The 18,510-nt window shown below is 38.5% G+C and overlaps 1 protein-coding gene across 1 annotated transcript in view; it reads left to right on the top strand.

The window, feature by feature from the left end:
* The first annotated feature begins 2,406 nt into the window (after positions 1-2,406).
* GRID2 (glutamate ionotropic receptor delta type subunit 2) overlaps positions 2,407-18,510 on the top strand; it is a 1,625,731-nt gene continuing 1,609,627 nt past the window's right edge. The window contains exon 1 of the mRNA XM_040237847.1: positions 2,407-2,890. Within this exon, the coding sequence (XP_040093781.1) occupies positions 2,803-2,890 (88 nt within the window). The 5' untranslated portion in view covers positions 2,407-2,802. The remainder of the gene's footprint in view (positions 2,891-18,510) is intronic.

Raw genomic sequence — 18,510 nt, 5'->3', positions numbered from 1 at the left:
TCCTTGTGAGTAATAAAATATAATAGAAGAAAGCTATGGGGAGATATGTCTATTTTTCCAGACTTCATAATCTGTAACAACAAAATATGATCCATGAAATTGAAACTGAACCGTTTAAAAAGTAAAATGATATCAAGGTCAATAAAATCAATATTGAATCAATGTGTACTAATAGAAAAAAATTAAGGAATGATGAAAATTGATAGGAATTAATCAGCGGTTGCTTCTTAGAAGCACTGATTTACGCCAAATTCAGAAGGAAGTGATGAATTTCAAGTCAACCAAGGGGCTCTATGTAAAATGATGTGACTAAAATATGAATAAGCTATGGTCCTCACGCTCAAAGCGTCAGTGGTGTAGCTCAGAATTTGTCCCGACTCTAATACAAAAGTAGAGTGTGCTGTGAAAACACATGAGGATGAGTTTATTCCGTATGCTGTTGTTTAGTCTCTAAGTCATGCCGGACTGTTTTACAACCGCATGGACTGTAACACAGCTGCCTCCTATGTCCATGGAATTTCCCAGGCAGAATACTGGAATGGGTGGCCATTTCCTTCTCCAGGGGATCCTCCTCACCAGCAGATAGAAACCAATTCTCCTCCATTACAGGCAAATTCTTTACAGCTGAGCTGCCAGATAACCCATTTATTCCATATGATTCCCATGTTAAAGGACTGGATATGACTTCATGGGGATAATTTGAACTAAGCCCTTGAAGGGGCCGAAAGTGGTTGGGGGGCTAAATAGATGCTTTTCAACAGAATTGTTAACCTAAGTAACAATATGGTAGCACATTTCCCGGAATGTTCAGGAAAAAAAACACACAACGTGAATGAAAGAAACCATTTCACAGAGGTGATATACAATTATGTTTGGCGAAATAGCCTAAAACACCAGACTAGAGAGAAGTGCTCAAGTGAGAGTGTAAAAAGAAAAGGTTTGCCAAATTTGGAGATAAAGGAGGGTTCCAAGGTTGAAGTTTGATATCCATAAATGCCAAGTAGCAACATTCCCAAAGATTCCAATTATAATTGAATTAGGCCTGTTTATAACTGGCCTCAAACTACTCACTTGGTTTCGTTAACACATCTCCAGTCTGAAATGAGGCCAGACTGGATACAAGTTAACCATTAAAAGAAAGGAAGTCACAATCCTCAGGATTTTAAGAATGCTTGCAGAAAATCTTTTCATTCTGGTACTGGGAGGTTGTCATTCGGTACTTTCTCAGCTCTTTCCATGGAGGAGCAACCAACTTCCTCGTTCTGCATTAATATACAAGGTCTGTGACGAGCTAATGTAATGTTTTTATCAAATGTTTCACTGAAGCATGCATTTCTGTTTCACGTAATTATTAAAATTTTAAAATGTCAAGATCTTATCTTTTTTCTATCCCGACTGCATAAAAAATACACTGGAGACAGAAAAAAAAAAATCACTGTATGAAAGGTAATTAGCACGCCCTCTCCTTTCATATATATATATATATATATAACTTTATAATTGAAATCTCATTAAGAGCTTTCTAGGTCTCCTTTTCCCTTAGTGACCAGGTGTCCCTAATTTGTTTTTAACCGATGTGACTAATTCCAGGCAAAGACTAGAAAAAGTCTGATACCTGTTGGAGAATTGCAATAACAAGGTTAAATAAGTGGGGTGGCTTTTTAAGGTTGGCTTTAACCTCCTTAAGGAAAAAAAAAAAGGCTTCAATGTCTTTTCTCTTCCAGTCCTGCCTTTTTCTCAGTCCCGGTTGAAGATTCCAAGGGAAATGAGAGCACTATTTTGTTTCTCCCTTTTATTGCAGATAGGGGGAGGAGGTGGTTATTAGAGAGAAGCTCTTCCTCTCTCGGTTTTCCCCTCTCTCCGCCTGATAGCACCGCTCTCTCGCGGGCTCGCTCGTTCTCCTAGGTGATCCATTTCTAGGCAACGTGGGTCTAGTGCTGAAGCAGCCAGGCTCGCTCCTTGCTCGCTTCCTGCATCCCGCCAGGCGAACCGCTCCAAAAGCATCCTGCAGCCCGCGGCAGCTTCCCTCCTCCGGCCCGGCCCCGCTGCTCGCACCCGGCGCAACTCCCCCGCCACCGCGCCCCAGCGAACCGGCTCCACGGGCCCGCCTCGCCGAACTCCGCTCCCGCCTCGCGCAGAAAGGGAATTTTCTCTGCATTACTATCTGCATTACCTTGAAGTTCACTTTTACTACCCCTCTTGGAGAGGGTTTTTTCCTCTCCCTACTGGAATCTGGCTCTTCCGCTCGGAATCTCCTAATCTTGCCACTTAGATTTTATTTTGGCAGCGAAGACCAGCGATTCTCCGCGGGCCGTTGGGGCGGGGGGGAGGGGGGCTTTTTCGGTGGGGGGAGGGGGAGGGGAACATCCGGCGTGAGGCGGGGGGTTGCGGGGGGGTGGTCTGTTGGAAGTTGCGGCGGAGCTGGGACCGGAGACCCGCGGCCCCGGCGCAGCGATGGGGATGGTCTGAGCTCCAGCCTCTCCCCCTTGCCCGAGAACAACGAGGCTGGATACATTTTTAAAAAGCCAAACTGCAAACAACTCTGGCGATGCCAAAATTCCCCTCCAAGTGACACGGCTTCGCGAAGGAGGTTTCCTCAGGCTGGGCTCTTTCTGTTACTCGCTCTGCCTTCCTCAGCGACGATTAAAAGCTTTGGTCTGGTTATAGGAATTTAGGGGGGGAAAAAAAAAAAGAAAAAAGCTTGTGCTAAACTATCGTGACCTCAAACTCTTTGGACTTTTATATATTTATTTTTAACACTGAAAGAAAATCCATCCTAAAAGAGAATCAGCCTAGGAGGAGATGGAAGTTTTCCCCTTGCTCTTGGTTTTGTCCGTCTGGTGGTCTCGAACCTGGGACTCGGCGAATGCGGATTCGATCATTCACATCGGTAAGAAAGGGCTGGTGCTGCCCGTGGGTACTTTGACCGTTTGGTTTCGCAGACGTTTTCCCTTTGCTTCCCCCTCTCCGCCCTCTGTGTGGCTCGTTGGCCGTGGCTTCGGTTCATTGCCCCTTCCCGCTACCCTTCCCTCACACTTGTGCAGTTTTCTGGAAGGATGTGGATGCTGAACCTGGACTTGTGCTGTGGTTTCGCGGTGAATCCTGGAGCGTGGGCTGGATGCGTGGGGTCTCAATTTACCTCAGCGTGCGTGTGTGCCGGGGAGCGCTGGGGGCTTCTAAATGTGTGAGGAAAGGAAGTTTCATCGACTCTACCTTCCATATTCTTTCCCGGATGTATATTTGCTCCATTAAAAAAAAAATATATATATATATATCTTTGGGGGGAACAGAGAGTCATCTGCGAAGCGAAAAGAGCTGGGGTGAGAGATGGGGGTGGGCGGTGGGGGTGGGCGAGAGCTCCCTTCGGATCGAACAGGTGGTTTTGCAACGTGAGCGGGCCGCGTTCGCCGAAGCGTGTGCGGCGGTGACGGGGTGCTGGCGGCGCCCCCAGCCTCCTGCTCTCCTTGCTGTCCTCTCGGCTTTGCGGTACTCGCGCCGAGTCGCCGCCACCGTGACGGGAGGGGCCGGCGGCCGTGTCGCCGAGGACCGGGAGCCGCGCACCTCGCTGTCCAGCTCGCGCTCGCCGGGCCTGGCGCGGCGACGAGACTGGCCTCCGGCGCCGGGGAAAAAGCGGGAGCAGAGGCGCGCGGGCTGCCCTCGCGGGCTGCCTCGCAGACACCTGCCTCGCCTCGCCGTCAACTCGCGAGTTGCAGCGCCAGGCCGAGAGCAGAGGCGCTGGGGCTCGGGGTGGCCTGACTCCGGGAAGGACGCCGAGCCGGCTTGGAGATGCTTGTGGCCCCACCTATTGGCAACCAGACGGGCCGGGACTGGCCGCGGCGGGCGCTGGCGCGGGGGCGGGCGCGGGTGGGGGCTGCGCGTCATTATCATGCACCGCGCTCGCGGCTTCAGGCTCCAACTCTTCTCACTTGCTAATCCGTGAGAGCTGAACGGAGACCGGCTCTTGCAGCCTTCTCTACGTTAATGCGATGATTTCCTTTTCGGAAATTCGCGTCCGCGGGCCAGCGCGGTTCATTTACTGCGCTGAGGAGAGGCCCCTCTTGGGGAATTTTTCTGGGCACAAGACTTTTATCTGTCCACACGGTTTGATGGTCTGCAAATTGAGGCGACAGATGGGTCGCAGCATCTCCCCATTCCGTCCCTCTGGCCCTCCCCCGAGCAACACACACAGACACGCACGCGCGCGCGCATACCCCCCTTTTCCCCCAACATACACACACACACACACACACACACTCTTACGTCCTGAAAGGGGAACCTGGTGCAGGTGGAGGTTATGTCTACCCTAGCCTGGGATTTCTGTTTGGTGTGTGAACCCATGGAGGCCAGCCTCAGCTCCAGGGGGCTCCCTCTCTTGGTCTCAGAGGCTGTCTTTGTAAACATGTCTGCCATTCTCTATCGTTTATATCAATAGAATCATATAGGTCCCTGTGTGAGGAGTAGTAAGGTCAGGGTTCAGAAAACCTTGTACGTAGTCATTTAGTAAATTAATCACTACATAGCTTGCCTACTAGATCACATTTTGCCTGGGGGCAACAGTGCCCGTGGGTTCAGAACTTTTCAGGGAGAAACTGTGGCCTCATTGAGAGGTTCAGTAATGTTCTGATAAGAGTTCAGAATTGACGTATCCTCCTGTTAAAGAAATGACTTACATTTAATTTATATCCAGTTGTAAATGACTGAAGCAGGAACACAGATTTATATTATCACAGTACCTTTACATTCACATTGTGTTTAGGAGTTTCTGCCTTATGCTCCTCATTGCTCAGAAGCTAGGGTGTGGATAAATGGTTATTTTATTGCTTATTCAGTGGTCTACACGACAAGTACTTTACTTGCAAACACCTGCAGCTGTTACTGTCCTCCAGCAGATGAAAACTATCTTGCAATGCAGTCTGGTCATTTGTTTCAAAATAGAACACAACTATTGTACGTTTTCCTTTGAGTTTCATCAGTCAGTATGACATGACTTACTTATTTATAACCTGACCTGCCACCCCAAGTTACTGTGTACAAATTAGAGATTTCTTTAGAAAGCTGATTGTAAGCATTAAATGTATATATTGATGCTACTGAAATAGTTACTTCTCAGATAATTTGACTTAAATTCATTTAGTACATTACACAAGATAATTACCTTCTCTATAGACTACCTAATATTGCCATGAAACTAGCAGATTAATGGTTGTTTCAGATGCTTCATATCTTTTATAACATACTGAAAAATGTTACCTCCTAAATTAAAAAAAAATGATCAAGTGTAATTTGTGTGCACGTCAGAGGTTAAAATCCCCTTTCTCTTCCACCCCCATCCTAGCTAAACTATAATAAATTAAAAACTGAGTGACTGTCGAAATTTTTAAAGTATCAGTTAATAGTCTTTGGATCAGTTTACTTACTTGGTTAAGTAGGAAAAAATAATTATCTTTAGGGGGATAGTCTTCATTTAAGTATTTAATTGTGAGAAATATGCTTATGGCAAACATATTTTAGGACTAAAGGGATAAAAGTGATGAAACTGGAGGGAAAGTGAATATTTCAACTCTATAGATATAAAGAGATATGCAGAAATGAAAGGTTTTCACAGCCTCATGTGATGTGTTCAGGTAGAAAGTAGCTGCAATATGTAGTTCAGGTGAGCTGGAAAGATAAAAAGACACTGCTCTAATAGGTTCTTTACATATTGAATCTTTTTGGTATTGAACCAAAGTGTATGTATGAAAACCGTCTCTTCCTGTTTGTTTTTATTTCATGCAGGTATTTTTTTAATAAAATCAATTGTATATTTTAAATTCATATATTTTTGAGCATATTAGTTCACTGCAATGATGAGATATAATGGTTAAACTCTAATAACTTAAATGAAAAATGTATTTATTAGTCAAAGTGAACTAACGTAATTACTTTGAATTTCTGTTAAATCATATTTTAAAGATAATTGATAATTATAATATTCTTGTTTAATACAAATGTACATGCAGTACATGCACAGTGTTTTGAAATAAATCACCCCAGTTGTGATCTTCTTTGCCCCTCCCACAAGCAAAGGTCTTTTGACATATAAAAACTGTGCACTTCTGAATTATGCTTCTACTTTGAGCTTGTGCATTGATTGAGTAATTTCATCAGACTCACATTACTTGATTGCTTAGAAGTTTCCTAATGATCTGCATTCTGTAGGAAGAACCAAAAAGTCGTGAGTGGAATGGCAATGATATTGTGTTTTATGAGGCTATTCAAAAGTCGCTCTGATTTATGTAGCTAGAAAGCTCCAAAGTCTTTGAGATTAGCCACGCTGACTGCTATTTTCTTCATACATCAGTCGTCCCACACTCTTTACTCCCTAAACACAACAGGAGTTTAGAGCACTGCTTTAATTAAGCAGGGATTAGGTGGCATTTCCAGTCAACCACACAGTTTGTGTCTTGCTTCATATCTAATACAGAGGATCTTATGTTTTAACAGTTTAATGTGTGCTCATTTCTTATCTGGTTCCTGTGCCCACAGAACTGATTGAGATGAGCCATCCTCAGTTACGTATCTCTACAAGGGAACACTCCGTGTACTTATTAATATATTACAAAAACCACCAGCATATTTTTATTGTTATCGATCATGGTAAAATACCTTATGCCAGAAGGGAATATAAATAAAGCACTTATGCATGTTTTTCTCATAAGCAAATGATACTTTGTCCTCTGAGATAATAATCATCAACTATGACATGTTTGAGAAGCCTAAGACAATTCACAGAATATTTTCATCATGAGAAAGTTTAAAGTACAAAACTGATGGGTGAATAAAATGTGTCACCACATTATAAACATTATAAATATAATTGATGGCAAGTTTAAAGCATTAATTTTCATTACTGCCGCACTGAGGACAATTTTATCAAATAGAGAATGTTGTGGCATTTCCAGAAATTGTTCTGTGTCTTCTGTCAAATTGTTTTTTTTTCAGTTCTTCACATGATTTTCATTGGTTAATGATAGCCTTCAGGAGTCATCAAGAACTCTCTACTGTATGAGATATTTCAGTGATTTAAGTTATTCTTTTATTATTTACAATAGTTGTTTGCTCCCTAAGTTATAGATAACTTATACTGTAAACTAGAGAGTATTAAGAAGTAGCTTCTGGATATAAACTTGGGGTATACTTTATAATGTATACTTTTTTGTATCAATAATACAGTTATTTGAAGTGCAATTGAGATGTGCATTATATTAGACAGTGTTGTTAATCAACAATATCAACTGTGACATGATTAATAAGCCATTACACTGAGGACCTTTGCTTTCTACTCAAAGTGAAATGTACATCTGATAAGTAGCTCCTATAAATTTTAATTCAAATATGAATAAAAATCAAAATCATTAACTTTCAACTTATCTAACAATATAAACCAGTTGAGGTTATTAAAAGTAATGGAAGGTGCATTATATTTAATTCTAATCGCTAAGACTAAGTTCACCATACTGCAAGTTTATCTCAAAAACATGTAATTTTAAAACCACATTTTAATGCAGAAGGTTGTTTTCCTTCACTTGCATGCAATACTTTAGTAATAAAAAGTAAAGTATTTGGCACTGCTATTAGATGTTCATGATATTTCAGACAATAGCATATTGGTGAGTAACGATACTTAGCTTGACTACAAATATAATGTTTATTAGAAGTTACATTTGTGGCCCTATAAAGATAATTTTGCCATTAGGTGTCACTGCATTCTGAGCTGTTCCTTTGTAGTCCTACTTGAAAATCACATGAATTATTTTCTTTTTTAATTTTAGGGAAAAGATGCCATTTAATTAAGATTGTGATACTCTAAGATACAGGTAGTCTTTATTTTCAAACGAGAAAAAGAAATGCTATCTCTGACTCTTGTAAGAATTTAATTCTAGGGCATATCAACATTTTATATTCTCTAGATTTGATTGCTGGATTTAGTGGTGTAAATTTTTCACAAAATTAAAATACAGCAGAAATATACTCTTACACTAGGACTATCTGTGGAAAAAATAAATTCCAAATAGTATGTAAATACGCTTAATAGTGCTGGTCTAAACAGACGTTACGGCAACTCACTCCAGTACTCTTGCCTGGAAAATCCCATGGACAGAGAAGCCTAGTAGACTACAGTCCATGGGATCACAAAGAGTCAGACATGACTGAGTGACTTCACTTCACTTCTTCAGACAGACACTAGTAACTGCTTACCTAGGGAACAATTTGGGTCCCAAACTGATTGATGTTTGTAAAAAGAAAATGGGCACAAATATAAATATATTTACAAATGTCAACCATTGAATTTTGTGAATGATCATGTATATTTTCAGATAATTTTGCCATGGGAAATATTAAGTTTTATGTATTATATCAATTTCTTCCACACACATACCACCACCACCACAACTACCACTATCACAAGCACCATCAGGTTTGTGTGCTAATATAAAACCAGTGTCTATTATCAAGTAGAAATTTCCTGTTTATTTGACTTCTTTGAGAGGCAAAATCTTTTTTCTGGCATATCCTATTAAGACTAATAGAGAATGAAACTAAGGTCAACTTTGACCTGATACATTAGTTTTAACGTTGGCAAATCACATAATTAGAGAATGGAATACTGGGTTAAGTGAATGAACAGTTTATCATATTATGTTAGACCTTGCCCTGTGCCAATATTTAATAAACTAGTTGGAATAATATATTATTAAAATTCATAGTAAAAAGTGATCAGATGGATATCTGAAGGATAAGGGGAAAAAAGACTAGAGTAATTCTGGGATTGGTTATTAAGAAGGCATCTGTGGAGTTAGGTCATTTCAATTGATGAATTTTAGCATTTGGATGTGGACAGAAATTTTAGAAAATGTGAAAAACAGAAGGAGGATATAAGACAGTAAAAAATGTTTTGGATTAGAATTTTGAGGGTTTAGGGTTAAGTACCAGTTTTACCAATAACTTATTGAACTATATTGGGAAGCTATTTATTTTCTTTAGTCCTTGTTTTTATTAACCCTAAAACAAGCTTTAGATTAATGTTCATTTAAGCTCTACAATTACATGACCTAAAATGAAGACAAATTGCTATATTTCAGAAGAGATATAGTGAAGTGTGGTTCAAACAGCCATTTTTAATAGTTAGGTTTAGAGTGAATTAAAAAAAAGATACAAGGGGAAATAGGTGGAACACAGAACCTTAAACCTTCAAATTAAGGACCCCTTAATATGAAGACGACTTCCTTGGTGGCTCAGATGGTAAAGCGTCTTCCTAGAATGTGGGAGACCCAGGTTCAATCCCTGGGTCAGGAAGGTCCCCTGGAGAAGGAAATGGCAATCCACTCCAGTATTCTTGCCTGGGAAATCCCATGGATGGAGGAGCCTGGTAGGCTACAGTCCATAGGGTTGCAAAGAGTCAGACACGGCTGAGCGACTTCACTTTCACTTTTAATATGAAGATATTTTTGGTATGAACAAGAATTATTGTGTGTTTGTTAATCAGATATTCTAGATAACTTCAGTATCAGAAGAGAGAGCTGGGTTTGTTTTCTTATTTTACATTTTGTGTTTGTTTTCTCTAGGGTTAGTATTAAGATGTTATATACAGTGCTAGTGTATCCCACAATACCAGTGTACTTTCGGGATGACTGGAGGAGTGAGTAGTCATGTTCCAACCAGCAGGGACTACAGGAGCCCTTAGAATTTACTGAGTCGAAGTGCATCAGGAATATTAGAATACATTTGGCGCCACTCAAAAATGTAGTGTATAAAAGAAATAGCCAGTGTTTCTTCAGTGTTCTTCATCGTTTTGGATTCCTGCTCCAGGTATTCCTGCTTTTACCCTACTGTTGTTCACGAAATGGTTGTCAGTGTGAAGCTGAGGCTGGGTTGACTCATTGAAAGCCTTCCTGAGTGAATAGAAGGAAGCCAGAGGCAAGCACAAGGAGCACACAAAAAGCTTCCCTGTGTGTTAAACATTTTAAAATCACTCTGTAATCAAGATCCTTATTAACAGATATTTTTATTCATGAAAAAAGATTGTTATTAATTTTATTAAATTGTTAAATTTTTCTTCATCTCCAGATGTATTTTTTTTCTTCATCGCCAAAGTAATTTTTAAAATAATAATTTTATTGCTCTGAATTTTATTTTATTGCTTCGAATACTTGATTTTTCCCAAGTAATCTTGAAAAGGTGATTGCTTCATTATCAAAATCATTATAGTTCTTTAAGTTAGTTCCCTAAACCCACAGGGTAAGGTGTATATTATTATCAATATGCAGTATGTATGCTCTTTGGGAGAATAGTATATCATCCAACAGATATTTATTCTGGACCTGTTCTCTATGAACGACTGTTTTTTAGGTCCTGGATTTAAAATGTCGAACAAGTAAACTAATATGCCCTTATATTTAAGTAATTGCATTCTCATGGGGTAGCAATGCATGTTATAACGTCAGGTAGTGATAAATGCTTTTAAGAAAAATGAAGGAATAGCCCTGTATTTTGAGTAGGGTGGTCTGGTAAGACCTCCTGAAGAAATGATTATTGGAGCAGAGACTTGATTCCAAAAAAGGAAATTAGCCATGTGGGTATCTGATGAAAAAGGATTTCAGCCAGAGGGCATAGCAAAGGCAACTGCCCTGAGATAAGACACTAAGGAATCTGCTTAATTCATTTAAGGAACATCTTAAAAGTCAGTGTGAAACAAATGTGTAGAGAGCAAAGCAGAAAGTAGAAGGAAAAAAGGTCTAAGAGGCAAATTGGGAAGATCCTATCATAGCTTATAAGTCATGGTATGGTATTTAGATCTGAGTATATAGGATGCCCTCTGGAGAGTTGAGATCAAACACATGATATGTAATACTTTGTGTTTTAGAAAGATAAGTTTATCTGCTTGGTTGAACTGATTGAAGTAGTCATAGGAACATTATTATGTACTACTGTTTGACAGTACTAAATTGGACTATTCTAATACTTGGTTGCTGAGTTAGTTGAGCAGTTTAAGACTGTGGATGTATTTTGAAGTTTATAGAAGAAATAGGATTTTCCAGTGAAACTTCTGCTGGGAAAAATCCAGAGACAATAATGAGGTTTATGAAGTATTTTACCTAAGCAAGCTGGTGACTAAAATTGCAAACATGGGGCAATGTGTAAGTTTTAGATAAAAGTCAAAATTTACATTTATTATATTTGATATTTCTATTAGACATCAAATTTGAGAATTTAAGTTGGTAATTGATTACATTAGTCTGGAATTTCGGGGGGAGTTAGGAATTCAAGCTGTACATTAAGAATTCATCATTACAGACATGATCTTTAAAGCAGTGGGAGAGGATAGCACCCTTAAGTAATAATTATGCAAAAAGAAGAGGTCCAAGACTATATACCACAGTGTGTTCCAAAATGTAGATGTCAGAGTGAGAATCTAGGAGAAGAGAAAGATGTATGATCTGTGAGTTAAGAAGAAAGCTAGGAGTATGGTGTGTTCTGTAAGCCAAGTGAGGAAAGTATTTCAAGGAGAAAACCAGAAATTCTGTCAAATTTTATGGATGAAAAATGAGACTTGACTACTGGGTTTAGAAGTGTTGAGGACAAAAGTGACTTTGACAAAGTTGCTTTCAGTGCACTGAAGTGACAACATACAGATTGGCAAGGAATCAAAGACTTAATGGGACTTGAGGAATTCAGTGAGCTTTGCTTTAAGGAGAAAAGGGTATGGTGGTAGTGGGAATATGAGGTAAAGGGAAGATTTTATTTTTAATGATCAGAGTTTGGATAGTTAGTAATTTTTTTAAAGTTTAATTCATAAGAAAATGTTCAGTAAGAGGATTCAAAATAAAATATTCATTTTAATTCAGTCCTATTGGATTCTTGAATTTAGATAACACATATTCAAGTAGCATTGTGATTTTGTTTTTGATTGTTGTTTATGTTTTTTGTTTAGTTTTGTAATCTCTGGTCAAGTGATACTGGGCCAATGCCAGTGGAATTAGACAAAGAAACTTATATTAATATGTCCTCTCTGAAACAGAATCAGTTAGTTGTTCTGCAGTTTTGCTTCATGTAGTTTCCCATGTTAGCACTCAAATTTAGACAAAAATTTTTTTACCTGAAATTATGAATGTATTATATTTTATGGAGCATTGATATACCATTACAAGTAGAATCAACATTTAGTATTTTAGTATTTGCTAATTTTAGGCACACACCATTTTCCTATATAAATGGCATTAAAATAACATTAAGATAGCATAAAAGCCTCTCATTATAATAGACACATTTGAATTGAATAAAAGTTTCCCTAAGTAAATTTTATTATGCATTCAATTTACTTAAATCAGTTTAGAACCATTATTGAGTGTAGTTTTTTCATAAGGCAGTACATATTGCCACATAGAAGTTAAATAGATAAATCCATATGATATTAATTTTCAGTAACACATTTAAATATTTCCTTTTATGGAGCTTTCACTTCCATTTGTGCTATACCATAGCTGACAGATCTTTAGTCATAGGTGAAAATGAGGAAAGAAAATGTTCCACATTTTCTAACCTCAGAATTCAGCCTTCTGAAAATGAATCTCAGTTCTTTTACTGGTCTCCCACTAATACACATAAGTTATGTATTGATTTTTTAAGTAAAGTAAGAATATTTGTATTAAAATAAGGATGCCAATAACAGATGCATTTTATTCTTCTGTGTTCTTTGTCATTTACAGTGGTATCTCCTCTATAAAAACATTTGTCTTATGGAAACAATGTAATGTGACTATCACATGTTTGTTTCTGCTTGGTTACATCTATTGATGTATAAGCATAGAATACATGAACAGTGAGGGGATAAGAGTCCTGTGGTTTGGGCATAGCAATGACTGATAAAAGAGGGCAAGCTGGAGCTGAGGAATATGATTAATGAAGTATATAACATCAAAAGATATTTTAAAATTGCTACTTCTTGCCTTCCTGGGTGGTGAAATATAATCATGTGAAAGAAATGCTTAACAGATTTAAATTCAAATTTAAGTTGGAATGAGCCCCTAAAATGCTGACGTGCTTAGTATATTTAACCTTGACATCATTAAAATGACAGGCCCCACCAGGAGCACATTTTAGATGGGCTTATTATTTTAAAAACTATAGGCTAGGTAATACCTTTGGAACTAAATTGGGACAAGAGAGTTCTATTGTTCTGTGGCATATAGTTCTTGGTGAATTGAAATCTGAAAGACTGATTCTTCCTTCTATAATTTCTGCAATCTGACAATCAACACAATTATGTTAGTGGTGTAGTGGCAATTACTACCTTGCTCTTCAGCCCAGATTTCTTCTTTGCTATTTCTTTGAAGGTGGTAACAGAAAATAGTGAATTTTCTTCTTAGAAATACCAGCAACTCTCAGCATAGCCCAAGGGAAGCATGCCCGTTATAAAAACCATTACAAATTTCTACTTTAAAAAATTGTGAAAGAAAAAAATTAACAAGTGATTAGTGTGCAAGGTGATTCATGCCCAGACTTGAGAGGGATTACTCTTTGGTTTCCTGGTGGTGCAGTCATATTGGGTTTTGTACATTTTTTTATAATTCTTTATTTTCAAGCAGAGAAATCATGATCTACATCCTCATATTCTATTTGCAGAAAAAAACATTTTAAATGTTACATGAAAACTATGTGAATTTTTTGATTCAGTGCTTACTGAACACCTATTGTGTACACAGTTCAATATGTATTCGTGTAAGATTTGGGCTTCCCTGGTGGCTCAGATGGTAAAAAATCTGCCTGCAATGAGGGAGACCCGGGTTCGATCCCTGGGTCGGGAAGAATCCCTGGAGTGGGAAATGGCAACCCACTCCAGTATTCTTGCCTGGAGAATCCTATGGACAGAGGAACCTGGCAGGCTACAGACTGTAGGGTTGCAAAGAGTCAGACACAACTAAGCCACTAATACACACACAGAAGACATGCTTCCCATCCTTTAAGAATTTTGAAGTATATGTGCTTTCTGAGATAATACTTTGGAGACTGAATGTAGAGCAATTTAGGACTCATTGGATGACTGTGGTCTATTATGGCATTGGAATATGTGATAATTCACTAAATGCCACCGTTATGTTGCCCTTAAGTTGCCATAAAGCAAACATATATTTCAGAAAAAATATATGGACGGAATAAGGAGATTGCCACCTGTAGAAAGTCTTCATTTATAATAGAAAATCTCTTTCCTCAGCTTCATGATGGCTAATTATTAACCTTGTTCTACCTCATAGGCTACGCAGTCAATGCAGTCATGCCATAGTCAGAGCTAAGGGAAAGTCTCTGTTATTTTTACCTCTTTTCCTTTTTTTCCTTCTATGGATATCAGTAGTTATGCTTTTAGGTCAAGTAAAAGAGGAGATGGCTTTTAGATCTAGTTATCTTGTAATTGGCCTTCCCTTGTGGCTCAGCTGGTAAAGAATATGCCTGTAATGCAGACAACCTGGGTTTGATCCCCGGTTTGGGAAAATCCCCTGGAGAAGGGAAAGGCTCCCCACTCCAGTAGTCTGGCCTAGAGAATTCCATGGGGTTGCAAAGAGTTGGACACAACTGAGCAGCTTTCACCGTCTATATTGTAATTAATAAAATGAATGAAATTCTTTCTAAATTTAATGCCACATATCATATTATTAAGCTTGGTTTCTTGGGTATGGAGAAATTACATTTATTGTTTTCTTTTAGTTGTAGAGTTATTAGTATACTATCATCTTGTATTACTAATTGGTATTTTCTTCTAATTATAATAACCTTCTCAGTGAAAATGACAATTTTATACTGTAGCAAATAAAAGAAGAAAATTTCCTAAAAATACAGAAAAAGTAAAACTAGTTAACTTTACAAATCAAGTAAGTTTTGTTGGGAAAACATATTTATGCCAGCTTTTAATTCTGTGGATATCATTGAGAATAGGACAAACATTGAAAATTGAAAATAACAGTTTGAAAACTAACTCTCCAATATTTCTATTTTTCTCAACAAGAGTTCTTATTGTGGTTGATAAGTGGTTAATAAATAGCAAAACTGGCTGCTCTGATTCTTTCTTTTATTTTTCCTGTCCATCCTTCAGTAGCAATGCTAATGAGCAGTAAAATGGCTAAAAGCAAGGAAGGAGCAAAGGGTTTTAGATAATCCATAAACCGGAAAATCAGCCCCTGAATGCTCATATGCACAGGCTTGCTGAGAAGAAATCATTTTATTTTCTCAAAATATTGCCCAGATTCTAAGGCTAGAACTTGCTCTTGGCTGCTGAGATTATAAGAGGAATGAAGCTTCCAGGCCACCAAGGAAGAATACTCTGAATGACAGTCTTGGAGCAGGATGAAAAATATTATTATTGGGAAAAGAATGTCCTTTAGGGGTAATGCTGCTGATAGCCAAGACCCCAGGGATTAGCTCAGTTCAAAGTGCCATGTCTACAATGACTCTTTTACAGAGAAAATATGGATATTAGTATTTACTTCTTAAATACTTTAGATAATTTTGCAAAAACTGTTGGATTGACTGTGTATCAATATAAATTGAATACTGAATATCTGTATTGTATATTCCCAGTTGGTTTCTAGCTGATGTTACATTATCACCATTTAAGGGAACATTTGAATATATTTTACTTAAAAAAAGTTATGAAGCACAGGGATATATAGTGTTCATTAATATATATAAATGGGACTCAACTATTTTCAGTTTGAATGGGGGAAAAAAAGGTGGTCTTTGTAAGTTATCCTACCTTATACATTGACCCTCATGGAAAGCAAAATCTGTTTACCCTTGTCGTGAGAAAGCAAACAGGAACATGCTGTGGTCAAAACTGTGGAGTTGTAGTCTGTCAAGAGAGGGAAATGGTAAGCAATTCTATTTGGAAGAAACATTGTTACAGTGAAGGATAGGGCAAGAGAGGAGTCTGGAAGTTAGGAAGATCCCTATGAGGTCTACAGTAATTCTGTTAAAAAAAAAAAAAAAGGCAAATGAAGCAACCGACAAACAACTAATCTCAAAAATATACAAGCAATGCCTGCAGCTCAATTCCAGAAAAATAAACGACCCAATCAAAAAATGGGCCAAAGAACTAAATAGACATTTCTCCAAAGAAGACATACAGATGGCTAACAAACACATGAAAAGATGTTTAACATCATTCATTATCAGAGAAATGCAAATCAAAACCACAATGAGGTACCATTTCACACCAGTCAGAATGGCTGCAATCCAAAAGTCTACAAGCAATAAATGCTGGAGAGGGTGTGGAGAAAAGGGAACCCTCTTGCACTGTTGGTGGGAATGCAAACTAGTACAGCCACTATGGAGAACAGTGTGAAGATTCCTTAAAAACTGGAAATAGAACTGCTATATGACCCAGCAACCCCACTGCTGGGCATACACACTGAGGAAACCTGAATTGAAAGAGACACGTGTACCCCAATGTTCATCGCAGCACTGTTTATAATAGCCAGGACATGGAAGCAACCTAGATGTCCATCAGCAGATGAATGTATAAGAAAGCTGTGGTACATATACACAATGGAGTATTACTCAGCCATTAAAAAGAATACATTTGAATCAATTCTAATGAAGTGGATGAAACTGGAGCTGATTACAGAGTGAAGTAAGCCAGAAAGAAAAACACCAATACAGTATACTAACGCATATATATGCAATTGAGAAAGATGGTAATAATAACCCTGTATGCGAGACAGCAAAAGACACAGATTTATAGAACAGTCTTTCAAACTCTGTGGGAGAGGGAGAGGGTGGGATGGTTTGGGAGAATGGCATTGAAACATGTATAATATCGTATATGAAATGAATTGCCACTCCAGGTGTGATGCATGATACTGGATGCTTGGGGCTGGTGTACTGGGATGACCCAGAGGGATGGTACGGGGAGGGAGGAAGGAGGGGGGTTCAGGATGGGGAACACATGTATACCTGTGGCGGATTCATGTTGATGTATGGCAAAACCAATACAATATTGTAAAGTAATTAACCTCCAATTAAAATAAATAAATTTATATTAAAACACACACACACACAAAACAGGCTAAGAGATGTCTAGCTTTGTGTTATAAGCTATTTACAGTGGTAGTGCAGTAGATGGAGACCAGAGAAGACTTTGGCAGTACTCTGGGTGATTCTTGGTGAAGGGTTGTGCCCAGCCACTGCAGATAGGAATGGAGAGGAGAATTTGCTTAGAGGAGAGAATATCAACTCAGTCATTCTTTAGCTGCTGTTGCTGCTGCTGCTGCTGCTAAGTCGCTTCAGTCGTGTCCCACTCTTTGAGACCCCATAGACGGCAGCCCACCAGGCTCCCCCGTCCCTGGGATTCTCCAGGCAAGAATACTGGAGTGGGTTGCCATTTCCTTCTCCGAATCTATGTACTGCTGTTGCAGCTGCTGCTAAGTCGCCTCAGTCGTGTCCGACTGTTTGACCCCATAGACGGCAGCCCACCAGGCTCCCCCGTCCCTGGGATTCTCCAGGCAAGAACACTGGAGTGGGTTGCCATTTCCTTCTCCAGTCATTCTTTAGAAGTGGGTGTAAAAGAGGAAAGTCTAACATCATTCTCAAGTACTATCTTGTGACTTAGTGGAGGCTCGTGCTGTTCACCAACACAGGAGACCGAGAAAGAGGAAAGAAACTTGAGTTTGGACTGAATTCAAAATTATTTTGGCATGATTGTGAAGTGCTATATCCCAGACAGCAGCTTCCCAATACCCTCCCACTTCCTGCCTCAAATGGAGGAAAAAAAAGCCATTCTCCATAGTGATCAATTTTGTTTTGATCTAAAAACGGTAATAGTGTTTTTCTGGTCATTCTTTTTTAACTTTTCCCTCAAATCCAGTGCACATAGTGTTATTTCCTATTTAATATATGAATCGTTTAAAATAATTTTCAACTATTTACATTCAGAAAATAATATTTCTGCATAAGGGCCTTATGATTCTTAGTTTCTGTGTATACTTATTTGACAGTTCAGAATTATTTCTTCTAAATGATATTACTGATTTTTAAAAAGTGTATATCTTAATTCTCATTTCATAATATGACCATACATAGTTTTAATCAAGGTCTGGGACCAATATTAAGAGACTAGTGCTGTTAATTTATTTGATACCCATTTCCAATCAAAACAACTTTAAAATGCAGTGATCTTTGATGGTATCTTAGGTTATCAAAGTAAAATAAAAATATGATAATTTAAATTACTTGTGCATGATTTCTTTGTAGTTTCATAATGCAAGTAGAATCTCCTTATATAAATTCATAGAATTACATGGAAGGGTTAAAATATTTCCATATAATTGCGTATCCTTTAATTACATGTTATCTACAAACAATTAGCTGAAGGGGGGAAAATTGTCCTTCTAGGATGGTGAAGAAAAGCCTGAAACAGGACTAGAGGGATCTTGTTGAGACTTCAGGCCTCATTTATAAGTGTCTCAGAAGACTCTAGTTTAT

This window comes from Oryx dammah, unplaced genomic scaffold (genome assembly GCF_014754425.2).
Source record: "Oryx dammah isolate SB20612 unplaced genomic scaffold, SCBI_Odam_1.1 HiC_scaffold_3, whole genome shotgun sequence".
NCBI lineage: Eukaryota > Metazoa > Chordata > Mammalia > Artiodactyla > Bovidae > Oryx > Oryx dammah.
Note: the sequence above shows the minus strand (reverse complement) of the source record. Positions and strands in the feature narration are given on the sequence as shown.